Below are 15,546 nucleotides of genomic sequence, written 5' to 3'. Positions count from 1 at the left end.
CTCCTCAAAAACAGCCTCATGTAGAGCATGTTTTACAGTAGTCCAACCGGGATGTAATTAAAGGATGTCTCACCATGGCAAAGTCTCAAGAAACAGGAGCAGTTGGCACACAAGTTTTACCTGTGCAAATGCATTCCAATCCACTGGTGAAATCTTAGCTTCTAGGCTCAGTGTTAAATCCAGAAGCACATTCAAGCTCAGGAACTTAGTCTTCAGGGCAAGTATAACCCAATCAAACACAATATCAACTTAATCTCTATATATGTGATTAATGTCTATTACTTTTATACTTATATCAAACCACTTGCCATTATGTTGTACATTCAGCTAGTTTGGACAGTCTGTTTTGGTTCTTGCCACCCTAAATAACTGGTGTACCACACAAGCATCACATTTCTTTCTTGATTAACACTAAAATAAGACTACTTTTTCTATTACTACTCAATCATCTATTGCTATTCTCTGCTTCAGATTTTAATTACTACTATCTGCTTCATATTTTAACCCCTTATTTATCTGAAGTAGATCTATTGAAAGTGGATTTGGTCATTGGTATAGTGTGTTGGGAGTCTACTGTATTAGCTTAGTAGTTTGAGAAAGGACTGGCATACAAGTGGCAAAAGCTTACATCTCCCCAGGCAGCAAACAGCCAACTTGTGCAGAACCATTTTAAAAGATGCTACATTATTATACAAAGTGGTACCTGAAAATTGTGGAGTACCACATTTTGCACTACCGATAGTTTCCAGGTGAAGGTGAAGGTCCCACAGAGTAAACTGTAACCCCTAGAAGTCCTTTAATCAACACTTAACCATTCAGCAATTGGGATGATCTTTCGTCATCCTTACCTTCTGAGTTGGTGCACCCCAGTTCTGGTGTCCCACTTAGTCAGTGATGTCTAACTAAACTGCCGAAAATCAGCAATATTCTGGGTTTAATTAGTTGCTTAGAGGCTTAATACTAAATAGGGTATGAGGGGATGCTGGATTGCATCAGCAAAGGAGATGGAATGCTTCTCTGCTGTATATCATCTTTTGCATTGTTTCCCACCAATATATCTTATCTTATAGCATAACATACACAAATGTTTGTTAAGCCTGGAACGACATCCATTTCTAGGACAAAACACCGGGTGAAATATGTTTTTCCACTGCCCCAGCTAGTATAGTGCAGTACTCTCTGTTGCCAGACACACCCCATGTCTCATGAAAGTTCCAGGCTCCCATGAGATTACAAATGTTTGGGAACTCAAAATGCATACGAGAGGCTCCCTGTTGAAAGAATTGAGGTAGACTTTATTGAGGTCTGCCTCACATGCTACGGCTAAATACATGTAAGGTAGGCATGGGATTCATCTGAACTAGAAGGATATTGCAATGGATGAGAGCTGGTACAAGAAATACTTTCAGTTCTGGATATTTCCAAAGAGTTCTTTGATCAATGTGGAACAACCATAAGGGCCTCTTTAAAAGATTTGAATCAGGTGATAAGGGAAGAGACGACTCCTCAAATATACTGCTCCCAGTTTCTTCAGGAACTGGTATACAAGTGGCAAAGCTTACTTCTCTCCAGGAAGCAAAAAGCCAACTAGTGTAGAGCCAACTAAAAAGGAGTTACATGATCATACTAAGTGGCAACTGAAAATTGTGGAAGGCCACATTCTACACTAGCTATAGTTTCCAAGTGAAGCTTAAGGGCTGTCACACAGAGTAAACTGTAATAATTCAAAACTAGAGCCACCAAATCTAAATAACTTTTGCTTGTGGGGGGAAGTGTGGAAGTTACAGAAAAAAAAATTCTATGCCTAGAGTCCTCCAATACTAGGGAAAGGCCTCAAAAAAGCCAAAGACATCTCTGCCCTGAACCTGATATTATTGAAACAGATTCATGTGACACTTACGTAAAACTCACCCAATGAGCCAGCTCAGGCTCTGAGATCCTTTGGAGAGGACCTTCTTTCTATCCCAGCACCATCACAAGCATGGTTGGTAGGGATATGAGAGAAGCCCTTTTTTGTGGTTGTCCCTATACTCTGGAACTGCCTTCCCAGGGAGGCCAGAATGGCCCCTTCCTTGTCCTTCTGCCTGTAGACTAAGACCTTCCTGTCCAGATAGGCATTTAAAACAGAAGGTTTTTAAAGAATGGGATGGGATGTTGTATTGTTTCAAAGTGTTTTAAATACTTTTATCTTTTTAACTGTACTTTATTATTTTAACATGCAATCTGTTTTAATATTGTAATAATAAATAATAATAAATAAAACTTTTATTTATATCCCACTCTTCTGTAGCATTCCCATTGAGTTCTGAAAACTTTCTGTGGCAGAACGATTTGGGAACGGGACTCATTGCATTAGAGAAGTAATAGCGGGATGATAACGTATCGGGAACATATTATATTGCACAGCACCCCTTTAAATGGGTGCTTTTGCTGAGTGCATTCTCATATCATACTGCTGTGGCGCATGCACATTTCTTTAGCTGGGGTGCGATGCCATGATGTCATCACTCTATCATCTTTTTACCTCAGACAACTTCCAGTTGGACGCTCTAGGACTGCAGAGGAGCAAATTGTCTCAGCCAATCAGAACAAGAGGACTGACAGAATGGATATAAGAACGGATAGGATTACTGCACTAAGTTTTCATGTTCCGGTATGATAATGTTCCAACTGTCTGAGATCTGTTTCTCATTATTCTCACCCTGGAACACTGTTGGAACACTTTGAGGTCAGAATGGGAACTCGATGGGAACCAAACCATGCAGTAAACTTTGTTGCATTCCATTCTCATTCAGTTCCCGGAACGTTATCATAACGTTACACAATAAAGTATGATGCTAATTTATGTCATGGCCATCCTAATTTTATGAGGAACCAGCACTCTTGGTAAAGAACGCTAATGATCTTGTAAAAATACAAATCCCAGGATTCCAAAGGACAGAATTACGGCACTTAAAGTGGAGTCAAACTGCATTATTTCTATAGTGTAGATGCCCCTGTAGACTCAGTCACATAACCAGCTCAGAACTGTATTTGAAATGAGTTTAGACAATCAGTAACATCCAAGAATGTTTGCTTCTGATCTACATAGCCAAAACTGGGCTCTGGGTTCACAATTGGATGGCAAGCTTGTTTAAACTAAATTCCACAATGATTATATTAAAAAGTAGTTGCATTAATAACAGCAGGCCTTACCCTCTCATGCAAATAAATGCTTTTGACATTTCCCAGTCCACACTCAATACCCTTCTGGCTAGCATTTCTTAGCAGGAAGGACAAGAATCAAGAAGAGACATGACTGGGCATGTCACCTCAGGCACCTTATCCACATCAATAAAAAGAAATTCATTAAAAGAATATGATCCCAGAAAGCTGACAACATGGAGACATCAGATACTTCAACTGCATTTGTTTCAACAAAAATATCAAGTTCATTGCAAAGATTAGTGAATTTACTCTTGAAGTTTTCTGCAAAAAGATTACAGTGGCTTCTCATAGCTTCAAGGTCTTAGTTTACAGCAATGCATGTTAATAACCTCCAGGTTATTCAAAACATCTCTGTGAGGTAGCTATATAACCCAGCAGCCAGGTTTTCTCCCCCACAATTGAAACTGAGCATCATTTTACTGCCAATTGACTGTGTGTTCAAGGCCATTACTGAAAGATCCATTGGATGAGTTATCAGAAGTGCAAGCATAAGGGAAAGATAACTGAAGGGGAAGAATTTACAAAACACCTATGAACCTTCATGCTCTTATGACCCAGCTTCACCATATCATATCCTCCAACTGTCCCAATTTGTCAGGGAAACTCTCAATTAATCCTCTGTTGTCTCATTCTTCCAGCTACTTTTAAAATGTACTTGTTTCTCTCTCCATATCTTATTTTTCCACCTCAGTTTACATCCATTTTTTGCAAAATGAATTCAAAGTGCAAAAGTAGTTTGCGCTCAATTAATTCAGTGCAAGGAGAGGAGAGGACAGTGCAGGGAGAGGAAGTAGAATATTGCCCTTCCTAGTAAATGCAAACAAAAGCACACCACTGCAGTCTCTCATAGCTTGTCTATTCTTCTTTATTAACTTTTGCCATCTTGATGATACTTCATGGTACTTGGCCACATGCATCCTGGTTTTAATCTGTAAAATGGGTATGTCATGTTGTCTTCTGCTTACAGTTACTGGAACAGAGGCACCACCCACATTATCCAAACACATCCTTACTAAACAAAATTTGACATACAGCACTAACCCAAAGCAGAAGCTATCAATTGAGTCACAGACCTTAACCTCTTGACTAAGATTATTACTGGCCATTGGCTGAAATTTTGTATCAGCATTACCTGTGGTAGTAGAAGACTAAGGCCTGAAACAGACAGGACAAATAAAATGGCTTCCGGCCACTTTGGGGCATGGCATTTAGATGACACACATTCCCAAAATGGCCAGACGCCATGCCAAGACCACTCCAAATACTGTTGCCAGAATTCTCTAGCACTGAGCCAGGGCACTTAAAGCGGTCTCAAACTGGGTTATTTCTGCAGTGTGTTTTGGACCTCACTCTCCAATCCATTTTTTACAAGTACTCCCCACTTTACATCTTAACCAATACTAATAGCAGAGTCCAATCTTAGGAAGCATCAACAGAATAACTTAAAACTCGTTCTCCTTAACACACTAACCAGGGTAACCAAAATGTAAACTATAGAAAATGCAGATACCCAACATTTTTCAACCCTCTCAAGACAAAACTAATGTGAGATCTGCCCTTAAGCTAACCCTGAATGGACATAGGAATGGGTACCAAATACTGGAAAAGTTATAGGCCTGGAATGGGGAAAGTGTAGTCTGCAGGCCACATGCAACTCCAAAACCATTATTTCAAGTCCAAATGATCAATTTTCCACATTTTGCTGTGCCCAGAGTCCTTGCCCCCCCCCCCCCACACACACCACCATTTTAAAGGCCCAGAGAACACCTTTGGCCAAATAAAAAGTGAATGTTGAGTAACTTCCTATTTGAAAAGAAGGCTTATTTGAGCCTAGACTTGGGGGGGGGGGGTAAAAGCCCCAAATGTGACAAAATGGTCAGTAGCCTCCATCAAGGCATGAAGGTACTATTGGCCATTGTGGCGAAAAACAAAATTGGCATTAAAAATGGAATGAGGCTGTGGGAGCAAAAATGGGGGCACATGGCCCTCCAGGTATTATGGGCAGGCCCCCAACTCACAGGAGTGTAAAATAAGCTCTATCACTGAACTCCACAAACATAATTAATAACAGAAAAAATGAGGAAATTAACTTCTGTTGTCTGAAATGAGGTTTTTAAAAAGTGTCATTCCAAAAAAAAATAAATGGTCTTGTGTTACATTCTTTATTCCCTTTTCATTCTTTTTTTTTTTTTTTTTTTGGTGTTGAATAAAATGGATATTGAGACAGCTCAGAATAAGTACTGTTTTCCTCTAATTAAAGAGATGAAATGTAATTTCTCCCTGCTAAAATATTTTCTAAACCCTTTGTTCAAGATCTAGAAATTCTAAACCCTTATTTTCTAAATTCTAAATATCTATTTTTCTACATATTAAACCCACTTCCCCATAAATAACCATAACTAAGATATTAGGGGCATTTTTCAGGTTCATTTTTTTTCTTAAGCTCTCAAATTGGCAAGAATTCTGTCCCTCCAGGCAGTAAAAGCATTGACTGATTAAGGTAAGCCTGGCTAAGTCTCAACCAGGGCTACTAAATGCATTCCTATTAACTAAACAGTCTTATGAGTTTTAAATCTTTGGGAAGGATATCATTCAATTACAACTTCTCTTTTAAGAAGCCTATGCCCTGCTCTCTCAAAAACCTTTTTCCCTTTCTCTTTTGATTCACCTTAATTTTTATATATCAAATAATCAGTAAGAGCTTCCAACACTGCAATAATAATAATAATAATAATAATAATAATAATATTTATTTGTATACCGCCCTCTGGCAAACCAATCCGGGCGGTTAACAACAGTAAAATATAAAATATGACAATTAAAAACACTTTATCCCTCCCCCCCTTAAGACAGTATTAAACAGTCTAACATATTAAAACACAATATCAATTCATAAAAACAACAGTTAAAAACTAAAACTAAAACCCTAATATCCCTCTGTTGATCCTCAACCATCACTAAGATGGGGCCACGGGAGGAATGAGGGAATCAGGGAACCTGGGCCGGGATGGTTAATCTGGAAAGGCCTGCCGGAAGAGATCCGTCTTGACCGCCTTTTTAAAGTTGTCTAATGATGTTATCTGACGGATCTCATCCGGCAGGTCGTTCCAGAGTTTGGGGGCGACAGCAGAGAACGCCCTCTGGGCGGTCGCCGCAAGCCTAGATTTTAGAGGCTGTAGTAAGTTCCTCCCAGAGGACCGGAGAGCGCGGGGAGGATTGTACGGGAGGAGGCGGTCCCTGAGATAGCTTGGACCCAAGCCATTTAGGGCTTTAAAGGTGATAACCAACACCTTGTACTGGGCCCGGAAGCTGATAGGCAGCCAGTGGAGGGACCTCAAAACCGGAGTAATGTGGTCCCTCCTAGATGTTCCTGAAACAAGCCTGGCTGCCATATTTTGAACCAGCTGTAATTTCCGAGTCAAGCACAGGGGTAGCACCATAATTATGGTTAAGTTATGTGCAATGTTACCTTTGTACATGCACATAAGATTTATATCCTTTAACTACTGTCATAATTTGCACATGAATGTTCCTAAGAAGGAGGTTTGAAAACTTTTACTACTAATGTAGAAAGGGAGAACTGTAGTTAAGAACACTGCTTTGCACTTTAGTGCTAGGAGACATCCATTCACTCTTTAATCACATAACTCCTCAAATTTCTAATGAAAAGGAATAACTGTATATTATAGCCCAAAGGGCTTATGAATAAAACCATCTCATTTAAATTTAACAAAAAAATGAACAAAAATTAGAAGCCGCTGTCTTGCATGCACACAAACACATACACACATACTAAGAAACAACCTTGTACTAACAAAGGAGTAACTTTGACAGATTTCTTATAGGCTTGAATGGATGTAGTTGGAGGGTAAAATGCTTGGTATCAAAAATTCTTACTTAAATGTTTACTTACCCATAATGGTCAGAGCTGTAGCTTTTGTTAGTTCTTCTTTCATTGAATCTATTACTTCAAAATTGCCACCATCCAAGTTGCATCGGTTAATAGTTCCATTTCCTGAACTGATCCAATACAGCCTATTCTCTGCATAATCTATTGATAAACCTGGAATATAATAATAAAATACACAGTTGCATCAATTCCATTGTATATAAACTTTAGATAATATTTGATTGTTTACAATAGGCCTGCACAACACATGGGACGGGAGGCGCATGTGGCCCACCAAAGGATTTTGGGCAACCTGAATGGATGTGGAACAACCTCAAGGCTCCTCCACTGCTGGGCTTCCTCCTGAGGAGTAGGCCATGGGGAAGAGGAAGGGCTGGGCCTGAAGATGTTTAACCTATTTTAATTTTGGCCCCTATCTACTGTCAAGTTGTGCTGGTTTGGCTTACATGTTAGTGAATGAATTTAAATGTCTTTTTAAAACATTAACTATTATATTATGCTTTCAGTACATTTTTAGTGGTTAAGACTCCAATTCTGATGATCAGAAGATTGGAAAGTTGGCATGTCGAGGGATGAGTGCTGCATGATGGGGTGAGCTCCTCTCACTAGTCCCAGCTTCTGACAATTTGGCAGTTTGAAAGCATGGAAATGCAAGTAGATAAAGAGGTACCACTTTTCGATGGGAAGGTAATAGCATTTGGTGCAATCATGCTGGCCACTGGAGTCGTCTTTGGACAACGTTGGCTCTTTGGCTTAGTAAGCAATGAACACCACTCCCTACAGTTGGTTATGACTAGACATTCATGTCAACAGAAAACCTTTACCTTTACCTTAAATCTTTAAAAAGCAATCAAAATCCAAACAATGTCAAAATGTAACATTATAATAATATTTTCATATTTATATTTTATTCACATTAACTATAAAGGAATAATAGGGGCTAGACAAGGTCATTTTGCAGAGAAAGTGAACATAGGAAGAAATTACTGGTTTCAAGTTATCTATGTAGAAATAATCCAGTTTCAGACCACTTTAACTGCCCTGGCTCAATGTTAGGGAATTTTCGGAACTGTAGTTTTGTGAGACATTTAGCCTTCTTGGTCAGAGAGCTTTGCAACGTCAATAAACTACAATTCCCAGGATTCCCTAGCACTGAGCCAGGGCAGTTAAAGATGTCTCAAATGAGATTATCTCTGCATTGTGATCAAAATTGTTCCAGCAACATTTCCCAACACATTACCCAACTTATTTTTTCAAACTTTCTCCCACTTTTATTCATCTTTATCTGTCCACCACAAAGAATACTATTTATAATTTTATTCCTACATAATTATCTTTCTTGCATGAACATGTCTTCTCTTAGTTCACTTCCTCTATCTCTTTTACTAACTTTCTCTTTCACACTTTCCTTTTCTCAGTAAAGAAACTGCCAGACTGGCAATTTTCTCAAATCTATTTTTCCATCCTGACTGTCCATCTTCCATCCAATCAGCTCTAAGAGCTTTTTGAGCTTTCTTACACAATGTCTGAGTGCTGAATGAAAAAATGACTAGCAGCCTACATTTCCCTATAAAACATTACGTCTGCTGTCTCACTTGTCTGTCACTGTAAAACATATACAATTTAAACATATTGAAAGTGCAGCTGTCCCTTCTCCTTGCAACAAACAACCATAACAAATAGGATAATAAGAATGGAATGCATCTAGATTTGTGTCTTCATGAATAGGAGGTCTCCTTGCATTCATAAAGGCATTATGAATCCAGTGGAGTTTTCCTGCAGGCAGATGGAAGTGAACTGATTGTTTCTCCTCCTATTTCTTTCCCCTTGCTTTAAACCCACAGTAAACAACCATCCTGTTTCAAAAGGTCTTTTACAAAGAACATCAGTCACCGTCCACCGTCCTGACCCTGTCCTCATATCTGGACAGAATTATGAAGATCCATCAACCTCTAGTTTATTTGTTTATAACCAAAATGGACCCCATAACAGTTTACAAAGATGAGTAGTATGGCAGACCCAGAGTTAAAAGATTCAAAATTTAGTGCCTCAGGACAGAGGAGGAGCCTCTCTGCAGTGTTTGGTGAAGAACACAGACCCTTTTCTAAACTGTCCTTACAACTGGTTCATTAAAAAAAAAATTGGAATTAACTATGCTACTCTAACCATAAAGCATATGCAGACATCAACAGACATCTGCATTTACTAACTCATTGTACAGTGAAATTAATAATTATGCAGACATGTGTGTGATTTGTTAACTAAATTTTAATACCCATTTAGAAAGAATTGACTATATTTTCAATCATTACTGTACTGAGATTCTACTGTGCTGGGTTGATTTGTGGGAGAAAAATATATCTGGGGGAGGGAACCCCAATAACCAAGACATTTATTATTTACATTTAAAGCCTAATTTTCCTCCAATCACCTGGAAGTGGCATATGTGCCATTTCTCCCCTCTTTATCCTCACAGCAACCTTCTGAGATAGGTAAACTGAGAGAAGGTGAGTGGCCCATGGGTGCTTGTTGATGTCATGGTTCTAGGGGCAGTTTTGAATCTGGATCTCCCTTCTCCCAACCCAAACAAACCCATTTCAAAATAAGATTCCTAGCCATCTATTGTTTGGTTTAATAAACTAGATTTGTGGCAATTCTCCCCATTCAATTACTTGCATGGTAATTCAGTTTAACAGAAGTTAATAGCTCAGTATAAACACATTTCAATGTTTGTTTGTTTGTTTGTTTGTTTTTTGCTAAGCTCTGGTAAAACTTTAAAAAAACCCATAATATTCCAGTATTTGGATACTGTGCCTTTGAAACTGGTGCATAAATCCAATTGCTAATCCCAGCAAGAAAGTAACTACAGAAGCAACAGAATCTATATAATGTTGGCAGAATAAAATTCAGCAGTAATTCAGTGGTCTACTGTAATTGAGAATAGCAATTGGATTTAGGCTTTCAGCTTCATAGTAACTAAACCACACATCTATGTATTGGCATTCAAGATGCATGATAATCTCTCCACTTTTGCATCCCCAAGTAAGGAAAAGAAAGTTCACTCAACTTCTTGTGGGTGGCTTTTACTTACCATCCTGTGATTATGCACATAACACCAACAACAGTTAAAAAAATGTATACAAAAAAGAATATTACTTGAAATGTAAATAATTATAGCACTATTTACCAAGTGGATCTTTTTGACTCTGAAACAGTATTTTGCTGTTGCTGCCATCCATATTTGCCATATTAATAGTGTTTCCATCAGTCCAGTACAGTTTCCTTAATAATAAACAAATAAAGAAATATCAAGACCATGATATATTAAGAATAACTACAATACTGACAGAGAAATAAGTCAAGAAGATTACATTGTGGAGTAACTACAATATCCAACAACATTTTGTATAGCTGAAGAGAGTGAACACCATTCTGCCAGCAGGCCTCTCCGGCACTAAGTGACATTTCCTAAAGCCTTTCAGACAGTCACCTCCGAGCAATCAGGCTGCACTACACACACACACACACACACACACACAATCAATTGTAGAAAGATTAAATTAGCTCTATGAATGTGCACTACATTGTTAATAAAAATGTCACTATATTTAGTACAATATTCAGGTTTGTTCTTGCAGTTGTGTGCCTTCAAGTAATTTCTGATTTATGGCAACCCTAAACCAAAGCTACCACATGGCTGTCTTGCAAGATTTCTTCAGAGGGGGTTTGACTTCACTATTCTCTGAGGCTGACAGTATATGGCTTGCCTGAGGCCACCCAGTGTGTCTCCATGGCTGAGCGGGGATTTGAAAACTGGTCTCCAGAGTCATAGTCCAATGGTCAAGCTATTACACCACTATATTTGATACAATATTCTGGTTTGCAAACATATTAAAATATTATGCCTTATTTCCAAATAATGGATTTAAGAGTTTTCCGCCATACATCTCTGGACTTTCTTACAGGGAACCAAATTGTTGCATCAAGACTTTAAGACTGGCAATAAAGGAATCTTATATCCACCTTATATGTCTACCTGGGGTGATAGGGAATATAATTTCTAAGAATCCAGAGACTTTCTGTAGAGATCCCATGGTTGATGCTTTTTTAAAAAATTACATTTTGTTATAGCTGAATTCAAAATATGATAAAGCATCACTGCCTCCTTTAGATTTTGACATCTTATAACCTCAGAAAAGGGTTCAATAAAAAGTTATTCAAACTTGGTTCATAAAAATCACTGAGAGCCAGTGCTACAACAGCATGGAAGGAAAGTGACAGAAGCTTCTCTTGTGCATACAGATAACTTCCCACAGAAGGCAGGTGGCTACAAGATGCCTGGATGCATGGAGGGCCCATTTGCAATGTCTTTCTCCACACCTTTTGGGAAAGTATTAAATTCTCCATACAATCTAGTGCTTTCATGGAGCCTCTAGTTTCCACAAGGGACTAGTGAGCCTCCTAAATACACTAGTTAGCAGTTCACTTGCAAAATCAGATACAAAATAATGCACATTAGGTTTACAATGTTATAACTGAACTGTGAAAATAATTATACTTTACCCTTTCGCTGGGTGAACAGCAAGGCACTGTGGTTTATCGATTCCATGTATAATTGAGGTTTTTAAAGAGCCATCTAAATGTGCAACATTAATTTGTGTTTCATCAAATTCTGAGCTAATCCAATATAAATTACGTGATAACCAATCAACTGCTAGTCCCCGAATGCTCTGAATGTCTGCAAAATATAAAACAGAAAATATTATTGCCCACACTGCTCTGTTAATAAGTTTTCATTTATTTTAAAAAGGCTGTATGTATTGCCCTGTCCCAAATTAATTATCTATCTTTAATGAAGCTTTAATTTGCTTTGAAAAGTTGTATGTCTGCCTTTTCATTTCTATTATTTAACACACTGTTTATGAGTCTGAAGCATATTTGATCTCAAATTAGCTTTTTATACTAATAACGCATAGCATCGAACTAACTCTGGAGGAAAACCCAAATGCAGATTATCTATGTTCCTTGATATTTCCAGCTTTTGACATCTGCTTTTCTGGAGAATGTGTGAAATTGCAAACTGTGTTTACATCTCTGTATCTGAATTGCATGGTGATAACAATGAAGAACACAAGAAGTGATAAAAAGGGAGTGGACAGACATACATTTTCTTCTTCCTCTCACAGGAAAATCAGGCTCATGTAACGAAAATGTTTCTTCACACCACATTCAATTAAACTATTTGCTGAGGACAGAAACATTTGTTGCCTTAGCAGCTATTAACCTATGTAAAAGTTAGTAATATTTTTAATTAATAACTAACTGTACCCGGCCAAGCGTTGCTGTGGCTCAGTCTGGAAATGGAAAAGAAAGAAAAGAGAAAGTGCATGTTTCTGAAATATTTAATTTCAGAATCCTTGTGGGTATACAGTATTTTGTGTTGTTCCATTGTCTGTTTAGCTATAGAGATTGTCTGGTTTGCTGACTCTAGAACACGCAACATATAATTGTCCATGTGAGAAGCAATCCGTGTCTAGATCTAAACTGCACAATTCTAAAGATTGGCCCTGAGCTTTGTTGATGGTGATTGCAAACACCAATCAAATATTTAGTATTGCGTGTGTTGCTGTAAGGTCCAACAGATGGCACTGTTTTTTTAAAAACATATTTTTATCTGTCACAGGTGTGCCATCTATATAATAGTAGGTATATGTATATAAAACATGTGTGTATTATAATGGAAGGTTGTGTCAAAATTTCAAAGCAATTTCAAAGCAACCTTTCGGAGTTTTAAGATTTTGAACAAATGAACATTTACATTTTATTTATATAGATATACAGTTTACCTCTCGATATGACAGTTTCTAAACCAGTCCCATTAATGAAGGCCCTTTTTATTGTTTGTGTTTTCACATCAGTCCAGTATAAGCGTTCTTCTGCAGTATCAAAATCTACAACTGTTACATCATCAATATCAGGAACTGTGAAAGCTGTTATATAGTTGAAGTATGGATTCTCTATGTCAACACCTCTTATTTCTGAACGCCTTGCATAAAGAAGAAATTTTTTCATTTCTGTAAGAATAACAAATGTTAATTCTTAGATTCAGACCAGCAGAATTTCATCATGATTACTTTTTTTCACATAGTTGAAGTTTGCACCAATAAAAAAGATTGTAATGTTCAAAGATATATGTATAGATATTTAACTTGGGTACGCTTGTATTTATATGAAAATAGAAGAGCCAAGAAGCATACCAAATGTGAGATAATTTCCATTGTCCCTTTGTATATGAGAAAAACACACTTGTTTGCAAAAACAGCAACAACAATCAGTAAGATATAATTCAAAATCCAAGTCATCTGAACTGACAAATATTATTAAAAGATATAAAAGTGTATGATAACATCAAATAATATTTGAGTTAATGCAGGGAATACAATGGACCCTTGTTATACGCTGAGGTTTGGTTCCAAGATCCCCCGTGGATAAAAAAAGTCCATGGATGCTCAAGTCCCATTAAATCTAATGACATAGCAAAATGGTGTCCCTTATAAAAAATGGAAAATCAAGGTTTGATATTTGAAATTTATACTTTTTTTTAACATTTTCAAACCGTGGATGCTTGAATCCATGCATAAAAAAATCTGTGTATAAGAAGGGCCAACTGTATGTTATATCTGAAATGTGTAAGCTATACAAGTAAAACTTATCAAATGTGTCCTTTTGTTGTTTAAATAAAGAAAACCATGGCCTTCAGTTTGCAAGAGCAGAACACAGATTTTATTAACATGATCTCTATGAGGTCTCTCACTGAAACTGAGAATGTTTTGGGATGTAACAATAATGCTTGTATAAAGGGTTGGATACAGGAATGTGGAACTAAACTCATTTATTGGGGCTTTGCTCACTGTTCATGAGAACTTCATGAGAATCTAGAGACCCTTTGTTATTGCACTGGATGGGGGCACAGAGAACTGCAGAGAACACCCCAGAATATGTGTGCAAATTGAAGTACTCAGTAGCAATATCTTTCTGATATGACCTCACCCAAAAAGAACTAGGCTTGCAAGTTTGGGGACTCAGTGCTCTGTACAAATGCAAAGGAATGTGCATACTGAGTTGCTTCATTAACCAAAGTGAATGGGAAATTTGCATGTGCACTTTCAAGGCAAAGATCTAATAAAGAGGCATTGGACTGCTTTTAATTAATGTAATAAATTAATTAATAGGGGGAAATGCCAGAAATAAATAATATTTTCTTTAATATATTTTGGTTATGCAATATTAATTTGTAGGACTCCCCTCCCATAGATGCCATTGCATAACACTAATAAATCACCACTGCACATTTATTTTACTTTAAAATGGCAATAGGAGAAGAAAGGACAGTAATTTTAGAATCATCTGAAATTCCTGCATCTATTATTGCTTGAAAACATGCACTGTATTTTTAAAGAATTTCGACTTTGAAGCTATCTGCTTTAACAGTTAGTTATGAAGTGGTCTGCATCAAAGAAAAGAAAGATAAAAATTAAAACCATTATGTACTTTTTCATGAAGCAGTTTACCTGCTTCATCATTTTTTGATTATATCTTTTGTTTATTTGTTGTTGTTGTGTGCCTTCAAGTCATTTCCAACTTATGGTGACCCTATCATGGGGATTTCTTGGCAAGGTTTGTTCAAAGGGGATTTGCCACTGCTTTCCCCTGAGGCTTAGTGGGTTTCCATCGTGCAGCAAGGAATCAACTCCAGGCCTCCAGAGCCATAAACCAACACTCAAATCACTATGCCACACTGACTCTCAATTAATTATATCTTTACCACTGACAAATTACTTTGTTGAGCAAAGATACGTTTCCAAGGTTCTATGAACACACAATTTACACTCAAAAGAAAAAGAAAAAAGAAAGTAATAAATAACAAAGCTTTGAGAAGCTGGAATATTTAACCATGTATTTGTTCATCTGAAATAAGAATTACCATCAAAGGGTTCAGTAGAGACCCTTTGCTCTGTCAGTAGGAATAACAAATGAATAAATACGTAAGAAACTTACCATAGCATGTCTTTCGGTCTGTAGAAAGCTTCATGAGATGAGGGCACGCACATGCAGCACTTCTGTTGTGATTTATGAGACACATATGAGAGCATGGACCTCTACCATTGTTAGCAGCACAAGGATTGGGAGCTAGAATGACAAACATAAACTGAGATGAATATGTTCATCATATCTATATATGAAGGGAAGGGAAAGAAAAGGAGAAAGGATATATTCCACATATATTCCAATAGTTTTTGTTACGAACCAGCAGAAAAAAGTCACAACATGCAACATGACCGGAATACTTGTGAACTGCAAACCACAACATACTACCACTTCAAGAAATACTCTGCTATAAATGTATTTATTACTTATTAAAGCAGTTC

General features: G+C 37.4%; 1 protein-coding gene across 1 annotated transcript in view; it reads right to left on the bottom strand.

Annotated features, from left to right (window-relative positions):
- Positions 1-15,546, bottom strand: part of LOC149313891 (low-density lipoprotein receptor-related protein 1B-like) — a 734,124-nt gene that overhangs the window by 235,659 nt on the left and 482,919 nt on the right. Inside the window, exons 29-33 of the mRNA XM_089523040.1 lie at positions 15,176-15,307; positions 12,964-13,191; positions 11,681-11,855; positions 10,305-10,399; positions 7,121-7,270 (exon numbers count right to left, since the gene is read on the bottom strand). Coding sequence (XP_089379166.1) covers positions 7,121-7,270; positions 10,305-10,399; positions 11,681-11,855; positions 12,964-13,191; positions 15,176-15,307 — 780 coding nt within the window. The remainder of the gene's footprint in view (positions 1-7,120; positions 7,271-10,304; positions 10,400-11,680; positions 11,856-12,963; positions 13,192-15,175; positions 15,308-15,546) is intronic.

This window comes from Sceloporus occidentalis, unplaced genomic scaffold (assembly GCF_023333645.1).
Source record: "Sceloporus occidentalis isolate IW3139 unplaced genomic scaffold, rSceOcc1.0.p SCAF_4, whole genome shotgun sequence".
NCBI lineage: Eukaryota > Metazoa > Chordata > Lepidosauria > Squamata > Phrynosomatidae > Sceloporus > Sceloporus occidentalis.
Note: the sequence above shows the minus strand (reverse complement) of the source record. Positions and strands in the feature narration are given on the sequence as shown.